The 20795-nt window shown below is 37.1% G+C and overlaps 1 protein-coding gene across 4 annotated transcripts in view; it reads right to left on the bottom strand.

The window, feature by feature from the left end:
- pex14 (peroxisomal biogenesis factor 14) overlaps nucleotides 1-20795 on the bottom strand; it is a 61641-nt gene that overhangs the window by 27092 nt on the left and 13754 nt on the right. For 2 of the 4 annotated variants that reach the window (XM_028012432.1, XM_028012426.1), the window contains exons 3-4: nucleotides 9785-9869; nucleotides 1782-1907 (exon numbers count right to left, since the gene is read on the bottom strand). In XM_028012432.1, the coding sequence (XP_027868233.1) occupies nucleotides 1782-1907; nucleotides 9785-9869 (211 nt within the window). The remainder of the gene's footprint in view (nucleotides 1-1781; nucleotides 1908-9784; nucleotides 9870-20795) is intronic. The other 2 variants (XM_028012442.1, XM_028012450.1) reach the window with 1 other exon arrangement.

Genomic DNA, 20795 nt, shown 5'->3' with positions numbered 1-20795 from the left:
ACTACTTATAAGTTGGTTAGGATCCAGTTGCAATGAGTCAGGCATCCTAAGGACAACAGAGCTGTTTGGTCAAAGTTAAACAGGTTAGTTAATCTGATTAATCTGGCTAGGAATAAAGAGTAACATGAAATCTGGTGCACAAGCACACAAAAAGTGGTGCAGTTTCCTTACAGTGTGAAATGCAAACAGACTACCCAGTGAATTAAAGAGAGCAAGTGATGTTCCCAGTTCTTAACTGGAAATAGACCACAATTATTCATATCCTTTGTAGAGTTTGTTTAAAAATTCTTCTCCTTCAACCAAGAAGTTTGCTTCTGATTAGAAATTAGACAGGCATCAAGTGATAACAAAACACTAAAAATTTAGTATTAATGCCAAATAAAATTTTATTTAAAAATGGCATATCAAAAATTACTAATACTCTTCCCAAAAATAAATGCAAGATCCTCTTTGCCATCACCCTAATATTTAGTTCAACAGATTCAGTCAGGCTTTTTGCTGAGCCTCTACGAAGCATTAATTTCGCTTCTAGTCAGAACAAACATGTTGGTGAAATGTCAAATTTATGTTAAAGCTAAATCTGCTAGCAGTATGAACAGTTTTGGTCTTCATTTCAGATTAATTAAATTCTCTTCAGCCACAGCAGCAAGTCATTCGATCTTGCTCTGCTTCTTTCCTCCTGTACTGCAGCATCTGTCTAATGTATACAGAGCAACAGGGTGGCCTCACTGACTCGCTTATGGCAAGACATTGTAACATTTAGTAGTCTGGGACAACATTTAAAGAAAAAACCCCAAAACAATCCAGTGCAATTTCTTCTACTTAAAATCAATATTCAGAAATCTAAAATGGAGTTCTTGTCCAATGGAACAAGCTGTTCCAATGGACTTCTAGTCCAATGGACTTCATATAGCATTCTGGGACGTCACATTTCCCATTCATGTGTACTGGGATGACAGGTGCACTGTTCAACAAGTACTTTGTTCCTCTCTACAATGAAGATTGTGAAAAGAGGATCTGTAATTCTTACAAGAGGAAACAACCACTACAGAGATATTCAAGTCAAATGGGAGTCAGAATGAAATAGGTGAGTTTTTGATAAAATGTTAAAACAGCCTACCACACTTTCATGCTGCTCATGCAGAGCAATGATAGCATGCAAAATGAGCAGCTGTCATAACAGCGTGGTATTGTTCAGGATGTTTGGTACGCTGTCAAAAGAAGTGTAGTCTGAAGTAATCTAAACCAAACGGTGCATTTTTCCCTATACAATAGTCCCCTGTGCAATACTAATGTGAGAAGGTTGCCAAATCTTTAAAGAGTATAGGCAAACTGTATTTTTTTACGTAGAGTAAATTATGTTTAATTTTTTTCTTTTTTTGATGCATTTTCTGTTCATTCCTTAGACAGTATAATGATTTTTCTTTTAAATAAGAGAAGTGAAGAGCAAAAGAAATTGCTACAGGATTAGAAAAACTATATTCAGCGGACTAAATTCATGGGTAAAAATTTTTTTTTATAAAATCAGTTGATCTTCTACTGCAGAGGTGTCCAAGTACAGTCCTGGAGAGATATCAGCCGCCTGCAACGTTTAAAATCGGGTGTTTTTTTAGATGAAGAAGTGAATGCTTACAGATTCAGATGTTTTGGAGAAGGAAGGCATCTAAAAATTGTGAGATAGTCGCTCTCAAAGACTGGACTTGAGCATCTCTGACTGACTTTATGCTAAATTATTAGCCAATAGTTCACAGGGAAAAACATGGCCTACAAGACGTACTTACTGGGTGGTACAGGAGTTAGCTGAGCTGCATAAGGTGGAGTCGGGAGTCCCACAGGGCTCAAAGGCAAGACTTCCTCTGTGCTGCCAGAGCGCTGGATGGCCAACTCTACCTCTTCATCAGTGAGTCCTGAAATGAACACGAATGAACCCTTGAAGACATTCGAAGCACGCTCAACGTCTGCACATTAAGGTGAATAACCAAATGGCTCCTTTGCTATAATAACCTAACTTTATATACTTCCCAAGCTTCCAACAAATCTTTTAAGTACAATTCAGAGTATTTCAAATCTCCTCCAATTGAACCTGCCCTGCTTCTCAAAAATGTATTTTCATTTTATAATTCAGAGAGACCATCGAGACTTTTAGGGACATCCATCAAAGGAAGTGCAGAAAGGTTCACACAATGAAATCTGAACCTCTGCTACCCTATTAACTGCCACCAAAGGCAAAGAAAATCAGAGTCTGTCCATTTCTTCAGTTATATTTCCCATGTGGAAATTTCATACACCCCAGACAGCGAAAATGCATTATTTTAATTTCTTCATTGTAATGTAAATGTATTACATAATTTTGCAAATGCCAATATAATTTAATCTTCAGATATTTTTAATGATTTTAGTGATGATTAAATTGCAAAGGGCTCCCAGATGGAGAATCAGAGAGGAGGAGGAGAAAAAAAATCTAATATGAACATTTCCTTTTGTGGCAAGAAAGGATTTTATTTCAGCTACCATATGCTGCCATTGCTGTGGGTCTCATCATTTAATGAGTATCTTGGTCTAAACAAAGGGAAATAATTACGCAACTTATGATAAAACTATATTAAAAACAACGTTAACGCATTTATAATAAAACAATTAAAAGGAAAGCCATAGACAACAAGCAAGAACTAGGCCTAGTTCCAAAATACTGAATCATATTTGATTCGTAATAAGAACAATAAAAAAATCTGTGCAGTTCTTCTTGATTTAGCTTAAAAGGGTCCGAGTAATCTGGGGCTTCAACATATATTTTTTCTGTTTAATAAAGAATGGAGTGATTTCTTAAAGTAGTCTTTGATGATTTAGAGAATCGACACATCTTTCTTCATCCATTGGGAAACAGTAAGCAAATGCAAAGGAGTCAGATGTAATTTTCTTTTTTACAATTGACTGAGATTTTAATATTCTTTACTTCATAAAAACTACTTTTTTACCTAGTTACAGTCTTTTTTCATTCCTTATTCTTAAAAGACCAATACGTAAACGAGCTATAATAAACATTTTGAGAATTTGCATTTCAATGCATTTTTTATTCTTGCGATCAACAAAGACCATCAGTTTTTGTTCTTGTCTCCTGTAATGCTCGAAGATTTTAGTTTAAAATACACATCTTATTTATTCAAAGCACTTAAATAATGTTTTATGACATGTTCAACTTTAAAAAATAAAAGATACATCTTTCAAATAAAAAAATAAAAGCGTAGTATTTTCAATTCTCACCAAATAGATCCAAGGAACATTAAAGATTTATAAAAATAGTGACTTGATGTTGATATTGACTGATATGAAAATGTTATTGTGATATGATTTCTGTCCATATTTACCAGCTCTAGCATAAATATAGTAATATAAATTCATATCTTTAGAAACAAGAATGCTGTTGTGAAGAAAATCATGTTGGATCAAAACATCTGTGCTGTTGAAAAAAATTGTTCAATTCTAATTGTTTTACTCAATTAGAATAATTCTCGAGGAACAACAAAATTTCATAAATCTCCTAAATTTATGAATCTCCTAAAACAATTCTAATCGTTTTTCTCAAGAACATTTGTTGATGTAGGTGTGACTTTAAAAACCCAAAGCAAAATATTTTATTATTCAGTTTAACATTATTAAATAAATTACTTATTTACTAATCAATTTCTCCAATGAGAATATTTGTTAATAAATCCAAATTGTTTTCAGTGTCAGATTAGTCAGAATATTGGGTTTAATTTTAAATAATAAAAAAATAATAATAATAAGGATTTGATCAACTCTTTGTATCAACAAACAAAAATGCACATAATCAACTTGCTTCATAAATCTCCAAAACAACTTACGGCAATAAATGATCTCTGGTCACCTATTAAAAATTCACACAGGACTGACCATGAGAACTGTTGGATAACTAAATGAAAATCTTGGCAAGGCTGCAGTTTACAGCAGATCTTTAGTGCCAGGAAGTGGTGCAAGTCATGTGCTGAGTTTGTGTAGTGAGACTGCACAGTCAAATAAGCAATAATGTGTCCCTGGACTCCTGATTCATCTGACCACAGCAGACTGCATGGTGACAGACTATTGAGTGAGATCTCAGTTTACCCAAATAAAGGGAAGAAATAGCATAAAAGACAATCAGTTTCTCCTTGAAACGTAAGGTCTTATTTTTTTTTTTTACTGCATTTGGGCCCCTACTGAGATTAATATATGTGCATTTTAATAGCCATCGCCATCTTTGATGTTCGCATTGCAGTTTTATGAAGTATATAATCTAAAAGATGGAAATTCCTGTTTTCAAGTTAAACTACAGCTCGCTAAATTGGTTGTAGACTCTGATCTGCCTATTTGCTGAGAGGAGGACCACAACAAATAAAAGAAGCCTTAGATCCAGAAGAAAAAGGAACGAGGTGAAAGTGAGTTTTACATATAAAAGGAAAAGACAAAAAAGGGATTGGGGATTTATTATGGGTTCCAAAACCTGTGGAATGACCCCTGGACCCCCATTTCAGAACGACCTGTGTAGAGATGAATTTTTAAGACATAAATTATACCTAATGACGACACCATAAAAAAAAGAACAATAATGGAAAGCTATTCTGTATTTCATTATACTGTATTATTTGCTGCACCTGATACACGTAGTGCCTGTTTATGAGTCACCGTATTAGCAGATGCTCTGCCAAAGCATTTGCTTTGACCTTGCCATTCTCATTGGGGCATGAAATTACGGTGCTGGCACCTCGATATTACAGCTATAAATACTGTAAACTGCATATCTGGGCAACGTTTTCTATTGTCTTTCAACATAAACCTGATCGGTATTTATTTAAAGGAAAACCCATTGCTCGTCAGGTTATTTACAGCTCTATTTTCAGAGGCTCATATTCCCTGGGCATCTTTTAAGGGCAAAGAGGCAGCAAGGCTCTAACATTAAATCTATTTCTCCGATTTTGGCACTTCTAGGGTTTATGGGTCAGGACCCAGCTCGGACAGCCAATTATAAAAGTTGCTTACTAAAATATTTTGTGTAATAAAAGGTGAATGCCTTTGCTGCTGCCCTCCAAGTCGTGGAGCATGAATTTGCCCTTGAGTGAGAATTACTTGCATTTTGAATATCATATTTAAAAAAAAATGTATGGCAGTGGGGGTCATAAATAGATGGAGGTCAATGGGTTATTAAAGAAAACTTCAGCCAGTTTCTCACGTTGCCGTGACGAGGGGGATTATACAAGTCGTTTGGTTCTGTAGAACCGCTTGAAAATGCCATGCCCTAAATAATGACCACTCTCATAGAGTATTCATTTATGTATTAAAAATATGACTCTGTTCTCATTTCCCTGCTTTACTGCCTTGTACTGATGACAAAGTGGGCAAGGCCTCGGCTAGGTGGCGCCGTGGAGTAATTTATAACCACATCAATCCCTTTACCTTCCTCACAGGCCTTGGTCATTGTCATTTTTGTCCGAGAGGTGAGTCACATAACCCCACTTACAAACAACATCCTATTAATATCTGGGATGATGAACCCTACCCTTACCTTCATACCAGGTATGGTAATAGACAAAAAGCCCACCTGTAATCCCCCTGACCCTGGAACATCGGCATTCCACTCAGGGTGAAATCTATTAGTAGCATTTATTCAACACAATAATAACCAGGAAGCCATTCAAATGTAAAATAGAATTTCCTATGGGTACAAAATGGACTGTATTTTATAGGCTAACGGTCCCTCTAATACAATAATGCTTTACTTTATCTAAATTAAACTGTATTGGTTTAGGTAATGGTTTGCTGGGGAAAAAACTGGCAAACTTTTTTACAAGTAAAGACAAACAAAAAAAACCCTACCTAATATGGAGCTAATTTAAGAACCAACAAACAAAAACAAACTGCTTTTATCACAACACTTTGTGGTATTTATTGTAATAATAAAAGTAACTTAAAAATGTACTTTTGTTACCAAATATGCCAGCATATTCATAGAGAGCCATACAAACAAAAGCAAGCACTGCTCTGAAAATAGATTACCCGTTATCAGATGGGTTACTTCAGTACACGAGTTAAGATTAAACACTGCAACTTTAGGATTAATGTCACAACCACTGAATTCAATCACGTTTTTAAAGTGGACTATTTACCGAACCAGTGGAATTTAATGCTCCAAACAGGTAAACTAACCATTCCAACAGTACAGTACATCAGTCAGAAGAAAGACGCCATATTGGATTCTGAGGCCAGGGTTGGCTTATAAACTTCTAATTCTTTTTTTTTTTTTTTTACACAGCTTTAGGTAAGCTGTTTATATTTTCAAACAATAAATAAGTAAAAGTGGACACCAGCAGAAATATTGCCAAAATTTAAATAAATGTATAGAATTAGCAAAAAGTAGCAGTACTAACTTACTTGTTTTTAGTTGTGAATATACTTTTCTTATCTTATTACCGTAATCCATTGTTTTCTTGTAATTTAAATATACTGTATATGTTTTTAGTTACTTTCAATTTACCATTTTGTTTTCTAGAGATTGTAAAAGTCTGCCATATTTAATTAGTTGAGATTCCTTTTATATGATGCACTTGAACAAATCTGTTAATGGCTTTAAAGGCAACAGATTCACAGTTTCTCACCATTCAAAGAGGAAATATTCATGATTTCAATATCGACCAAAATATTTTCTGATCATATTTTATTTCCTTTGATCAACTCTTGGTAAGGTACTAGAAAAAAATGTATATGTATACAGTAAATATAAATGTGTATTTGCTGTGGTTGTACTTATTTTGAAAAGGTTTTGAGCACCTCGGCTCTGATTACGTTCAGCTTTGTAATCAAGTGATGTCAGTTCAGGGGCCACGGTCAAAGTGACACGTTGAAAGCTGGAAAATGCTCTTGACTTTGTCCTGAGAATTTGATTTTTGTGGTAATTATGTGTGAAACTGCTAATCGTCTGGGCTAAATGGTGGAGCCAAAATGGGGCTCTATGCTCTTTTAGTTGTTGCAACTGTTAATTGTAGAAGACACAGACGGCACAATTTCCTAGACTCATCTGTCGCGCATTATATTTCACTCAAACAGGTTAAAATTTAACAGAGCTTTGTGAGGAGCAAAATTGCTTCAAGATTGTTGTATGACAGTGGAAAATGCAATTCATTTGCACTCTTCTGTTACAGAACAAAAAGCATCTTGATTTTCACTCCATCAAAGTGACAAACTTTCAATATTTCAGCCAGTTTATTCAACTTCAAGGACTTAAGAAGGGCAGGAGGAATATTGGACTGCATAATGGCCAATTCATTCTCTGAAATTGACGGGAGAAAGGAAAACAGAAAATTATATTTTTCAATGAATATTGAAATAAACTACGTTATTATGATCACTTTAAAAAAAAAGAGAAATGTGTCCAGAGAGGCATCCTTCCATGCAGATCAGGACACCAAATACGCTGGAAAATAATATGCACGACTGAGATTATTGTGTAAAGATTCTGCAACATGCAATCAAAGTGGGCCCTATTTTCCCCTTCATCAGCTGTCCGGCGTAAGCGCTGGCAGCAAGAGGAATCCAATTTAAATTCCACTCTACAGGGAGATGGTATTGTTTCATTTTATGTGTGCTTTGACATTTCTGGCTGCTAATATGGAGTAAAATCGAGAAGTATTTACATAAATATGGCATTAAACTGTATTAGAAATTAAGAGTGACACATTTTCTGTGGCAACTGTGGAATGAGGGAAATGATTGAGTTTCTGTGTCAAAAGGTTGAGAAGAGAACACATGCTGGGTGAAGACGCAGGGAGAGTATTAGCCTGTTGCTGACCGAAAGAAGTCCAACGTAGTTCAAGTTAGCAACAACAAGAAGAAGCAAGGAGCTCGTAGATATCTAAAAACAAACATGTTTTATAAATAGGTTCATTTCTATGCATGGAGAAAAGTCCATTTTAATCACGTTTAAACAGATGTAGAAATCCTGAAGCCATTCTAAATCTGCTTTGACTCTAACATTGGTGATCTTGGAATCAGGTATTGTGTTTTAAAGCAAATGTTTTACATCACACAAACCATGCCCTGACTTCTGCTCCCAATATGTGTCATAGCAATATTTAGATTGCTATTTTTATATCACAGCTCCTAAAGAAAATTTTGAATTGCCCAAAATCTATATCAGCTGTTCAAATCCTACATAATCAACATTGCTAATTAAATAATTTTAGCTTGTAGACTACATGGCCAAAATACAATGCTAAATGTTTAGGTAAAATGGTTCTGGATCAAAAACATATGTTATCTTGAAATTTGAATGTACAGACCAGACTAGAATCCACAAAAACTAAATCTGTGGAACTTTACATATGAAAACTAAGACAGGCATTCCTTTACAACCACAAATGTACTAAAGTTGATCTTGCAATTAGATGCAACTGAAAGACAAAACAACATAGAGTAGTCGGAAGTGTAACTTGAAGCCCAAAGCAGCAACTAATACGATAACAAGGAGATAGAAAAATAACAATGCTTAAAATATTTCCAGGTTCCCTGCCAAGGAACTCTGCAATAAAAGTCCGGAGCTATGAGTAGTGCAAAAAGCTACTCAAACATACTTTGTGCTTAGTGCTTCATTTCTCATAAGTATGCTCTCTCCCTATGATCAATGTCTTCATGCAAATCAAGACTTCTTGCTTAGACCTACAGTGGAAAGAGATTTACCAAAATAAATCTGCATTAAAGGGTCATACATATTTCATGGATGTAAAGTGCAGTAAAAGCAAACCGTTTTGGACGCTGGGGCTCCACAAATATCACAACAAAGCTGAAAATAGGAAGAAAATGAGTCACGGCATTACATCATCCGGCTCGGGCTTTGGGAAAACAACAGCAGATTGGGAACTGTCTGTCAATAATGAGGCTAAAAGATGAAGAAATGTAAAGAGATATTAACAATCATTACAGTCATATGAGAGGTGTGTAGTAGCAGCAGGCCAACATGGATTTGGTTTCAGGTTACCTTCCCAAGTCACAGAGCTCTTAGGCTCACTCCTCACTGTTTGGTTCCTCTAATGCTGCAGTCCCTCAGCACTGTACTGACACAGTCCCCTAAGTACTGAACTGCCTCACGACCAGTTACAATAAAAACATTCCTCACAAAGAGTTAATCTGTATAAGGGCACACACACACTCCCATATCTCTGTCATCACTGCTCAACCACAGAGCTACAATTCAACAGTTGCCTTATATCGAGCCGATTTTAATGAGTTCAGCGTAATAAACTTTTTTTTTTTTTGCCTTTTTCATTACACAAACCATATTCTACAATGCGAAATGTCTGAATAAATTACAAAAGAAAAAAAAAAGTTAGATGGCAGAGAATATTTCAACCTTCCCTTGTCAGAAACCCTTACTGTGCAGTCACTCAAATTTACAATAACCATTAAATTAAGTAAAAGGGTTAAAATGCTAGGAGGCAATATTGATAATTCCATTGAAAACTCAGGGGGAGTTTGTCAATATTAATTTTCCTGAACCCAAAGGAGCATCCTGACTGGTGTGTCATTTATTCACGGGGCCTGAATCCCGTACTATGGAGCTAAATCGACCCATTTTAGGACCAAACACCCTCCACGCCCTTGTGAGCAAAAAGCTATAGCTGAAATTTCTGACCTTTCTGGACCAGTCCAACTAGAGGGAAACAAACAAAACACTGAAACGCAAATGCTGAATGGTTTTATTAAAGCTTGATTTGGCAAACATTAAAGAAAAGTCTCTGACCTTTTTTCTTCAAGAAGGCCTTTCTGGTGGCCAGGGGGCTCTCGCGTACCTTAGGGTTCTGCAGAAATTTTACGGCAGTTGCAACCTGGAAAGAGACAAATCGGATTTATTTCCTCGTAATCACGTAATGTGAGTAACCCTAAAGGAAACTGATGCTGTTAACACTCTAAACAAGAGTCTAGACCTTCCTTAAGAAAAAGGTTCATTATAAATCCACCGCAGCTAAAAAGAAGAGAAAAAAAATAAATGGATTCCATCTGATAGTTGCATTTACACCCCCCCTCCCTCCTTCTCCCCTCGTAGTCAGTAGTGAGGAAAAAGACCACCTGACCACTTTCCTGCTAAATGTGGAGAATGACCAAATCAGCAGTTATAAAATTAGCCCATCAGGAGTGCCGGACAAATGGAGTATGGAGCTTAATTTGCTATTACCCTCTTAAAGACAAACTTCCATTCTTAAGTGCGCAGTGGAAGAAAATCTATACTTAATGCAGAGGTGATCATTTGTATCTAATAACTTGAGAATCCGAGGCAGAAAACTTCTGTAATTCTTCCAGTTAAAAACCTGCCGTGATCAAATCACCCCGCCTGACTGTTGTAATGACTTGAAACGTTAATGCACCAGAACGTTAAATAGCATCAGAACATCAGTAGTTTTAAGTGCACCACGTTCATCGATTCTATTATGTTTTCCTTCGAGATGCACCTTAATTTTCCACCCAGTATGCATTTCCAAGAATTGGAGGCAGGAGGTAGTGCTGGTGGAGGTGGGGGGGAGGTATCTTCCTCAAATGGTATTAAAACATAAATTTGAAGTGGGCGCCGTGAAGTGGCGCCTCCTAAAATGGATAAATATGTAGGGAACACAGAGAACGGAGAAACACACTGGAGGGGAGGTTTCGATGACTTATTATCGCACCTGTGGTCCCCATGATTCAATTGTAAAAGTCATCCCTCTAATAGCTTGAAAGGTTTTGATTACTCTTCTTTTCTCTTAGTGTTGAAAGATACAAAGTGATTGAGCGCCCTGCCAGTGGTAATTCATTTTGGGTAATGCATTGCATATACTATGAACCTGTTTCAATCCAAAAGAATCGTAGTTTAAAGTTATTTGAGGGGCAGAAGTGGCAGGGAAGATGTTTAAAAACCTGAGGTTCTGTCACAAAGGTGCGGTGATCGACTGAGGTTCTGGAATTCTCTGAACACCTGGCTGGCCCTCTCTAAACTACAGGAATAGACTCCAAGGAAGCAACGCAATTTTACTTATGTGATCATTGCTCAAATTATTTCACACAAATCTACTAGTTTACAGAGATTATGGTGTTCAAAAGTTTTCACAATATGTATACAATTCCCAGGATGTGGAAATACCTGCATCTTTATTAAAATTAGGCACCCTCAACTTTTATGGTGACAACCGGAGGATGGCATTTTCATGATGAACCCGCAACCTTTGCTTTGTGCTAGAATATACTCAAAACACTGAGAATTTTCATTTGATAACGTGTCATTGTTCATGAGCAGGACCTTGCAAAGGTATTTCTTAACCTTTGAAGTTTTTCTGTCAAAACCACAAACTTGAACGTATTTCGTTTTCTGTAATATTTCAACAGATTGCAGTTTTGAGTAGAAGAAAGTGAGAGGGGAAACATGGTTTTTGAAATATTTCACAAATAAAAACCAGAAAACTAAGGAAAATATTTGTAGTGTGAAAATTCATAAACACAAGTCTATCTGTGTTTGTCTCTAGCAGCTTTACACTTGTAAAATTTTTGCCTATTCTTCATTCCAAACAGTTCTAGTTCCCTCAGATTGAATTGGGAGCATCAATGAAAAGCAATTTTTAATTCTTTGACTGGTCCACTCTGAGTGATGAATAATGAATATGCTTTGATCTAAACCACCCAGCTGAAGCGCTTGGCTGTATGTTTAGAGTCTCTGTCTGCGGTAAGGTGAATCTCTGCCTCAGTCAAGCGTTTTGCAGCTGTAAAAGCTTTTTTTTGTGGTACTGTTCTCTATGTAGCTTTATCTATCTTTCCAGGTACGACTTGCTTCCCAGTCAAGAAAGGCATCTTCTCAGCATGATGTCATTACCACCATGTGTCACAGAGTGTGTTCAGAGCCCTTTGCAAACATAAATGATGCCTCTCCGATTAATAATGTCCAGTTTGTCAATTTAGGTGGTAGACCATATTTTAGTGTGTTTGCATTTGTGACATAATCTCTCCATTTCTAGATGAATTTGCTTCAATAATTGCTAAACATTTGGGATATTGTTTCAGAAGCTAACCCTGCCTTAAACTTCTTCATAACTTTCTGTCTGTTATGCTCCTTGGTCTTCATGGTGCTGTTTGTTCTCTAATGTTCTCCAACAAACTTTTGAGGCCTTCACTCTACAGCTGGATTTTGTTTGAATTAAACACAAGTTGACTCTGTTTATTAATTAGATGCCTATTGAAGGCAATTAGGTGCACTGGGTTTTATTTACGGGCGTCAGATTAAAGTGAGGATGAAAATTTATGCACACAAAATCATCTGGATTTGGATTAAGCAATAATGTTGAAATCTGTGTATCATTTTCTTTCCAATTCAAAGCTCTGCACTACTTCATTTGGGCTCATAAGTTCACAATCATGACAAAACGTGATAAAAGTTCAAGAGCATGAATGCCATTTCAAGGCACTGTAGGTGACAACTTTAAAAAAAAAAGACAATAAATCAAATTTTTCAGTCCAGCAAACTACAAAGCGGTGCAGACTCCATAAGAGGTAATGACCTATTAGAGAAAAGAATACGCTGAATGAGCAGTCCTTGTTTACACTGCCCTAAAGGTTCAGTTGTCCAATTATTGACAAGAAAATTGTATCAATGTTAACAGGCATAAGTATGATACCTCAGAAAGGACCGCAGCTTGCTCAGCGGCAGACTAATGAGGCAAATGTCCATTTGGTTAAAACTGTAGTGGTGGATCTTCTGGGAGAGGAAAAGTGCACTTCTTAGCAGATGACATAGAGGCTTTGCACAAGTTCCATCCAGACATCTCAATCAATTATAACCACATTGCACTGATTTCACTCTTGTTATTGACTCATGGATCACCCCATTTATAGTGTTGGGTAGCACACCACTGAGCTTTTAGGGTGCGCATGATGGATAACAGTACAAGATGCATTTGTGTTGCAGATATAAATAAAAAAAAAGAAAAATTTGAAGAATTTTCTCAATTTTTTTGGCAGACAACTAGTAAATTTTAATCTTAAAGAAAAACTGGGAAACTTTGTAAAGCTTTGACTACTAATGCACCAAAGTGCTCCATGTAAAGTGCAATAATCTTTGCAAACCAGATAACCAATAAAGTGTCAGGTAAAGCTGAAAAAGAGGTGAAAACTCAATCACAGGAAGAGATAACATTAACCAATACACTTAAAGAGAGTGAACTTGATGAACAGACAAGATTACAGAAATGTTATTGAGTTTGAATTGGACCAGACTTTGCACTGCACTTGTGTGAAAATTACAACGGTGATGCCTCGAACTGTGAGAAATGAGGCTGGAATCCAATTAAGTTCGAACCACAGGGATGGACGCCTGAGGGAATCCATGTAACCAGTTGTATATTTTTGCTCTAACTAGTAATGGCACTTAACTATAACGTACCGTAAGACCTATGGATGTTATACAGATGTGCATTATGGGGAGTAGGTAGGTTACCTGAACACTTGCAATATCTGATTGGTTCCAGACTGAACAGAAAAGCCTTAAATTATCCTTCATGTGTTGAATCTGACTTGTCCAAGGGTTTCAAGTTCATTTGTTTTTAATAATACAGAGGTTTCAGGTGAAGAATTCAGTTCAAATCAAAAGGAAACTTATTAAGTCCACTGATTTGAAAACACAGTATAATAAAAAAAAAGGTGTCGTCTATATTTACATAGGTTTATCCATGATTCTGGTGGTATGATGGTCTTGAGTAAAACTATCATGGTTTCACTATAACTCAGCACCACAATTGTTATTATTTTTTACATGAAAAAGTCCAGATCCTACATGTTTTTAGTAGGCCTGTATGACGCCTCAGTCACATTTGCAAACAACAGCAATGGATGAAAAGGATGCTTCTCTTGGTCCACTGGCATTAATTTTTGCTTCAAACGTACTGATGGGACACTGGAAAAGACTATTGTTGTTTGCAAGTTGTGAAAACTGGTTGACATTTTACCAAAGTTATTCAGGCCTAAAATAGGATTTCAGTGCAAAACAGGTTGCAGCAAGCAAAAACGTCCCCAATCCCAAAGTCAGCGTCCACAGTTCACATTTGTAAAAAAAAAGTATTTTTTCAAACACATGAATCATCATTAGTTCCTGAAACACTTACAAGCTGAGGTGGTATAATAGCACTTTGCACCAATCTGATGGTTAAATAACCTAAATAACAGATTGAAAACAATAAATATATTAGTCGTTGAGCTCATCTGTGTATTTATTCAATAATTTAGCAGTAAAAAGTTTTCAAATAAAATGTGATGGGGAACATCACGTTACACTATAACCTAAGCCACCAACAACAAAGATCTATCTGGCAGTTTTTCTTAAACTATAGAAATGGTATGAAAAAATAAATACAGACCTACACAACTGCTAAATGATGCATCAAAACAGCTACACAAATTCTTCATCCCAAATCTGACTTTAATCCAGAATAAGATCATAGATTAATAAAACAATTTTAAAGCCATTTTATTTTCATCTGTCACTGTTTTTTTTTTTTTTAAATAAAAACCAATCCCTCAATGTACAGGACAACTCCTTGCGGTCCGTTTTACAGAGACATTAAGGACATTGTAGAACAAAAAGTTGGGTCTTAGTACAGTCGAGGGCTAAAAGAAAATCATTAGCAAGTATAGGATTTATTCTCAGTGTGAATCAATTCATTCCAAATTGCCCTGGCCTGTGCATTTGTGAAGTGCCCTTGATATAATAACACACTGGTAGACATGATCAAAAATCGGGTTAGGGTGGTCTCAAATTTCCCCGCTTGGAACACATGTTTGGAGGACCAAAAGCGAGACAATGTGAGACGGCAAAAAACCCAAAAAAAACTAAACGAAGCTTTATATTAATTTGGTGCTTTCATGGATGATTTCCTATTACGGCAGCAGTCTTAAATGACTTAACCCAATACTGTTCTGATATCAGAGCCCTGCGAGAAAGGAATTAAGTTTTAATGAAATTATTGTATTTCCTTTGGTCGCCTGACTGCTTGATGTGGCCAACGGTGCTTTTTAATCTTTTTTAAAAGAGCAGGTTTAAACGGCCTTCTAATTGTGACACCTTCCCTGCTTTAATGTTGACCTTTAGCAGGAAAAGGCAAGGCCTCATGGGAGCGGCTATGGGGAATTATTGACCCTGGGAGACATCAGGAAGTGAGATGCTGACCCAACCATTTAGGTAACAGTTGGTCAGACACTGAAGCTTTACAGGCCCGGGAAGAGATGTACCCCCCAAAAAAGGATGAAGCTTCATTATTTATTTGTTTTTCTGATTAGATTAATTTATAATACAAGAAATCTTCACACTAAAAAAAATACAAAGCAGCTTAGTTTTCCAAGTGTTATGTTAACTAAAATATAGTTAATCATTACTGAATGAACCCAGGGTATGAAATTTAAAGGTTAGACTCAAAGTTTCAGTAGATGAAAAAAAGGGTCATGGAAAACATCATTGACATTTGCTAGGCAAAGGTTTAAAAATAACAACATACAGCACTGTATCAGTGACAGAGCCATGGGGAGGGCTGCAAACATGACATCAAAAGCACATTATGCAATTTGTAAAGGAGGTGGGGGTTTGTTGGACGGAAATCAAGTTTTTTTTTTTTTTTTTTAAAGGCCACTACGTTTCCAGACCAAACTTTCCATTCAGAAGCACTTCACTGTCAAACATGGAAACGTTGAATGAGGTTTGAGGGCGTGAAACACAGAAGGCCGAGTAACTTATCCGACGAGGACGCTGTCAAAACAGCTGAGACCACGATTTGTTCTTCAGAAATTTTCCGCAACGATCAGACGTATTTTATGATTCAGTTCGACGAGTATATCAGTCGAACTGATATACTCGTCAGTATATCAATGAGGCAATCGTGCGATTGCCTCATTGTTTATATATCATTAGTCAGAAAAGGGTCTACCTGATTTTTTGTGTGAAGTACGAAAGTGTTAAGAACAACACAAAGCAACAAAGTGTTGTCTTCTCTTTTAAGCCTGAGCAAAACTAACAACAGATATGAAGCCAGCTCGGACTTTTTTTTTTTGTGCAACTGTCAGTGTCACTGACGGGGGTTGCCTTTAGTAAACTAGAGAGATAGATGACAGTTTAGATAAGGACATCCCCCTCAATGGTGGCCTGAAAGCCCAAAGAACCGTTTTTTCTGAAGAGGTCCGACACCTCCTTTTTTTTCCATTTTTAACTTGCATGTTCCTTTTAATTCAGGTAAAAGGCCCAAACGGTGAGTCTGGAGCTGCTCTGAGAGATGAGGGTCATCAGAGATTAACCCGTGGCACTTTAGCAGCGGGGGGAGACGAGGAGGAGGGGGACTCACAGTCGAGCACAACAAACTACTTAGCTACCACAAAACATTCCTGCCCCTTCTCAGCTGCAATCCAGTAATGGATACTTCCTCAGCTCCTCAATTGGTCAAAATGTTTTCATACAATAATTTAATTCAGAAACACATTTACAAAGCAGGAGTAATCAATTTTAATTAGTTGATTTTTTTTCCATTCGCATGAAATTTAATGTACTGCCATCGATCTCCTTTGTTCTTTAATGCAGTGCCTCTTTCCTGTAATTTGAAGCTTTTCTTTTTCTTTTTTTTTCTCCTCCTTTTGCAGTTAGCGATGACATTCTGTGACAAGCAACGCCGCATGCTTTTTAGTACCAGAGAGTAAGCAAATTAAAGTAAGAAAAATAATTTTAAAAAGACAGCTCAGTTTGATACTAAAAAACTAAGAGTGAGCTCATAATGTGGTTCAAAAATGCATCAGAGAAAAACAAAAGGTTTGGTTGAGAAATGAGACATCGACATATCGGAAAATGTTTAAAAAACGGTAAAACGCGACGGCCTTCATATAAAATCAATCATCACTGATCATGGCTACTGATTTTGCAACAGAAATGTCTTATCTCAGAGAACAAAAGCTGCACTGACGCTATGTTGATGATATCATTGTACGTGCCATTCAGCTATGACCTCAAAAGTTTCCAATGCAAATCTGCATGAACGGAAGGCACAAAAAAATGGTTATTAATTGACTAATGCATTTATTAGTATAGCTTTTTTTTTTACAAGTGATTATTAGTTACTCAGAAAAAGTCAAATTGTGTAACAGGCGTATCACAACGTTAGCAGATTACTATTCAAACTGTGAAATTTATATTTTGATCCAATAAGCACAAAGTACAGATGTTTAGTGGACGAAAAGTGCAAATTAAAACGGACCTAAACAAAATATTTTAAACTTCAACTATATAGAAATGTATGTCAATAAATTAGAATATAGCCAGTAAGTTGAGAAATTTGATTAAATTTCATAAAATGAAAGTCATATTTTAGATTAACAAAGGACAAAATTATGTATTTCAGGCCTGCATTTATATTAATTTCGATGGTTATGGCTTTAAGTGAATGAAAACCCAAAATTCAGTTGTTATTAAATTAAATATTAGATAAAAGCAATAGAAATACTACTTTCAAACAGAAATATTATGTTGTTTACATAATTATTTTAAAGACTGTTGACTTGACAGGTGTCAAACAGTCGTAGGTATCCTCCACATGAGTCCATTTCCCCCCTAGCGTGGCTCAGTTCAACTTGAGTCTACTTCATTCAGGTTTTGCAGTTTTCCAGTAAGTACTTTGCATTAACTCAGGTTTTTAGCATTGACTCAACTGCAGCATCTATCGAGCCAAGTCAATCTGAAAATGCGATTTTGGAAGATTTCTGGTCACTGATTGGCTACGGTGTGGTAGTCACTGGTTGAGTCACGAGAAAGACTCCTTTAAAAACTCATAATAGCGTCTGAGCATTTTCTAATCCTTTAAGGAAAAAATGCAATATTGAAATCAACACCATTGCCCATTAACAAAGTGCAAACATTTTTGTGCATGGTGGCTGATGAGAAAATACTATGGTGGGAGCTTGACGGTGGTTTGCCACATACAAATCACGTCTTGTTATTTTTGCTGTGACAAACCCACCCACATTTAGGTGGTGCTCCATTGTAAAGAAAAACGCAACAAATTGTGTCGAGTCAAATAGTGCTGAGTTGAATTGGACGGAAAAGAGTCAAAGAGGAGGAAGCCACAAAAGGTCCTTGCTAAAAACGTTGAATCTCCATAAAGACTTACATATAAAAGAATGTTAATGGAAAGTTGAGGGGAAAGGAAACAAGTGGTAGAAAAAGTTATAGTGATAACCTCAACCTTGGACTGTAAAGGAAAGCCCATTCTAGAGTCTGAGGGGGAGATTCACAGTGTTTACCAGAACCACCACACAGTTATAAAAAGTACAACCATTGTATTACTGGTGTTACTACGACTAAACCAGAAACGGCGTTGGAAGGGTCTTACCTGGGCTAAGGAGAAAAAAGGGCTGGATTTGGTTAAGTGGTATAAAGACTGCTTTTTAAATGGAGGCAATTTTACATTTCATTTGGAAATCACGGGCCCAGACTCTGGAGGAGGGGCTGCAGTGATGGCAAAGGAGGAAGAAGAGGAGGAGGAAGAGGAGAGCAGATGAAGGAGGCAGAATAGAGAGGAAGACTCTAAGCTGCTTGAAATCAAGTAAAAAGTTTCTATTTTACTAATTTTATTTCAGCGCCTTTTTGCTGGTCTTGTGTAGTTTTCAGAGAAACTAAAAACTGAAAAAATGGCTAAAATATAGTACTGTGTGCAATATTCCTTTATGAATTTCAATAAATGACATTTTTGATGATATTTCAACTTACAGCTGTACACAAAAGTTTCTCAGATAAAAACAAGGCAACAACCTCAATGCCCTAATCTCGAAAACCATTGTGTATTCATTGTTGTCCCTCTCTGCAACCGGAGAAAGAAGGCAGCAACTGCACGACCAGGATAATAACATCAAGAAACACAAACTGTTTTCTTAAAACCTCTGCCGCTCCGTGCATCTTCCCTCATATCATCGAGGCCCGTCGGCCTTTCACATCCTATTAGCTGATTGAGGCAAAATGCAAGCGGCACCAGCAGGAAAACAATGCGGAGCCTGTGTCCGAGCGACACACCACAGAAGTTGTGTTGTGGTGTCAGGAGGAAGAGCTGCCTCTGTCACGGGCAACTTACAGTGACAAGCCTATCCTCCTCCAGTGATCCAAACCGCTCCACTCACTGGGGAGGTGCTCAGCCACAGAGAGAGAGAGAGACTTACACACACATACGCGCACACACACATCCTTTAGTACGGAACAGAGCAAGCCAAGTTTGAACTAAAACACCTTGATAGAAAAATGAAAGAATGAAATGAGGGGAAGATGCAATCTGCTGGCACCCATTTCCAGTTATGCCAGCTGACTTTTAAAAAGTAAGAGCGAGAGTCAAACGCGCCATCTTATTGATCAAATTGTTGCGTCTTAGACATTTAGTATTGAACTGTCCGCGAAAGACAGCTCAACAGATTGTGACATTCTACTGACATTGTAATCACGTGTCAACTCTTCTCCAGTCACCAACTTGAATACACTAATCATGTGTCTTGGATCAGCAATTTCATGGTCTTCAAAGGCGACTAGGAATTGGTGGCATGACCCTTTACACAGGGTGAGACCCCTCTTTCCTCAGAAAGCCGGAGAGACAGGATGGATGGGCCGTATTAAAAGAGGCGCATCTAGTCCAGAGCTGAGCCAGAGAAGATAAACATCGCCATCTACTGGGGAAGGGCAGGATGGAGTGGAGCCAAGCAGAAGGGGGGGAGGAAAAGCGCTGGCAGTTTACCCTTGCGGCCTGTCTTTCACTGAGACCTGTCAGAAACATTTAGACACACTTGCCAAGACAATGGGCCACACATCTACAGTGGCAGACAAGTCGGGATGAAATCACCATCAAATGAGGGAGGAAACTTAAGGGCCTTCATCTTTGTTTTTTTAAAGGGGAAAATACAGAGTCTGAAAGAGCTCACACTGGGTGACAAAGAAAAATGCAAGCTAGATCTCATTTTCTAGAGGTGTCCAACTTCCAGCAACAGTGAGAGAATGGGATAAGAACACAAACAGCAGAGTGCTGACAGTAGGAGAAAAAAGCAGGGTCAGAGAAGTAGCATTTGCCTTTCATCTCATTAAGCCCAATCAGGAAGAAAGAAAAGACAGCTCGTCAGTTCCAATAAGAATTCATTATTTCAACCTTCCTTAACCTGTTCGGTTGCACACAGAAGGATGTGGTGGTTGGAAAATGACAAAAGCACATTTATTTGCCCCACCTGAACATTATCCGCCTTTTCTGAGAAGTTCAAACACACATTTCAGGTTTCGCAACATAATTCCCAGATGCAGATTGGTACAATGTTGAGAACAGCAGACATTTTTATTCTTTTACACATGAGATGCCTTTGACGATCAGGGCTGTTGACCTTTTCACTGACTTTCAGAACTGTTTATAGAAATAGACAGAGAAATTAGCCCATTTTCAGCCTTCAGGACACAGAAATAACTTACTTGTGGAGTTCTTACTCAGAGAAAACTTAGTAATTTTCGGTATTAGTGAGGCGTTTAATAAGCTATGTTATATGAAATTGTTACTGAGTAACCCAATTCCTTTTATTCAGGCTGCTAGAGACCAGGTGAGAGCAAGACTGAGAAGAAAAACAGGAAGGCTAAACAGAGAACAGAAAAGTTGCTCTGTTTAATCCTTTAGAAGTTTTCATCATCAGTTTCATAGAACATATTGGATTTGGAAATGTTAGGAGTCTTTTGGAAAAGTGAAGATTCATATTTTCAA

This window comes from Xiphophorus couchianus, chromosome 1 (genome assembly GCF_001444195.1).
Source record: "Xiphophorus couchianus chromosome 1, X_couchianus-1.0, whole genome shotgun sequence".
Lineage (NCBI taxonomy): Eukaryota > Metazoa > Chordata > Actinopteri > Cyprinodontiformes > Poeciliidae > Xiphophorus > Xiphophorus couchianus.
This window is presented reverse-complemented; position numbering and strand designations above follow the sequence as displayed.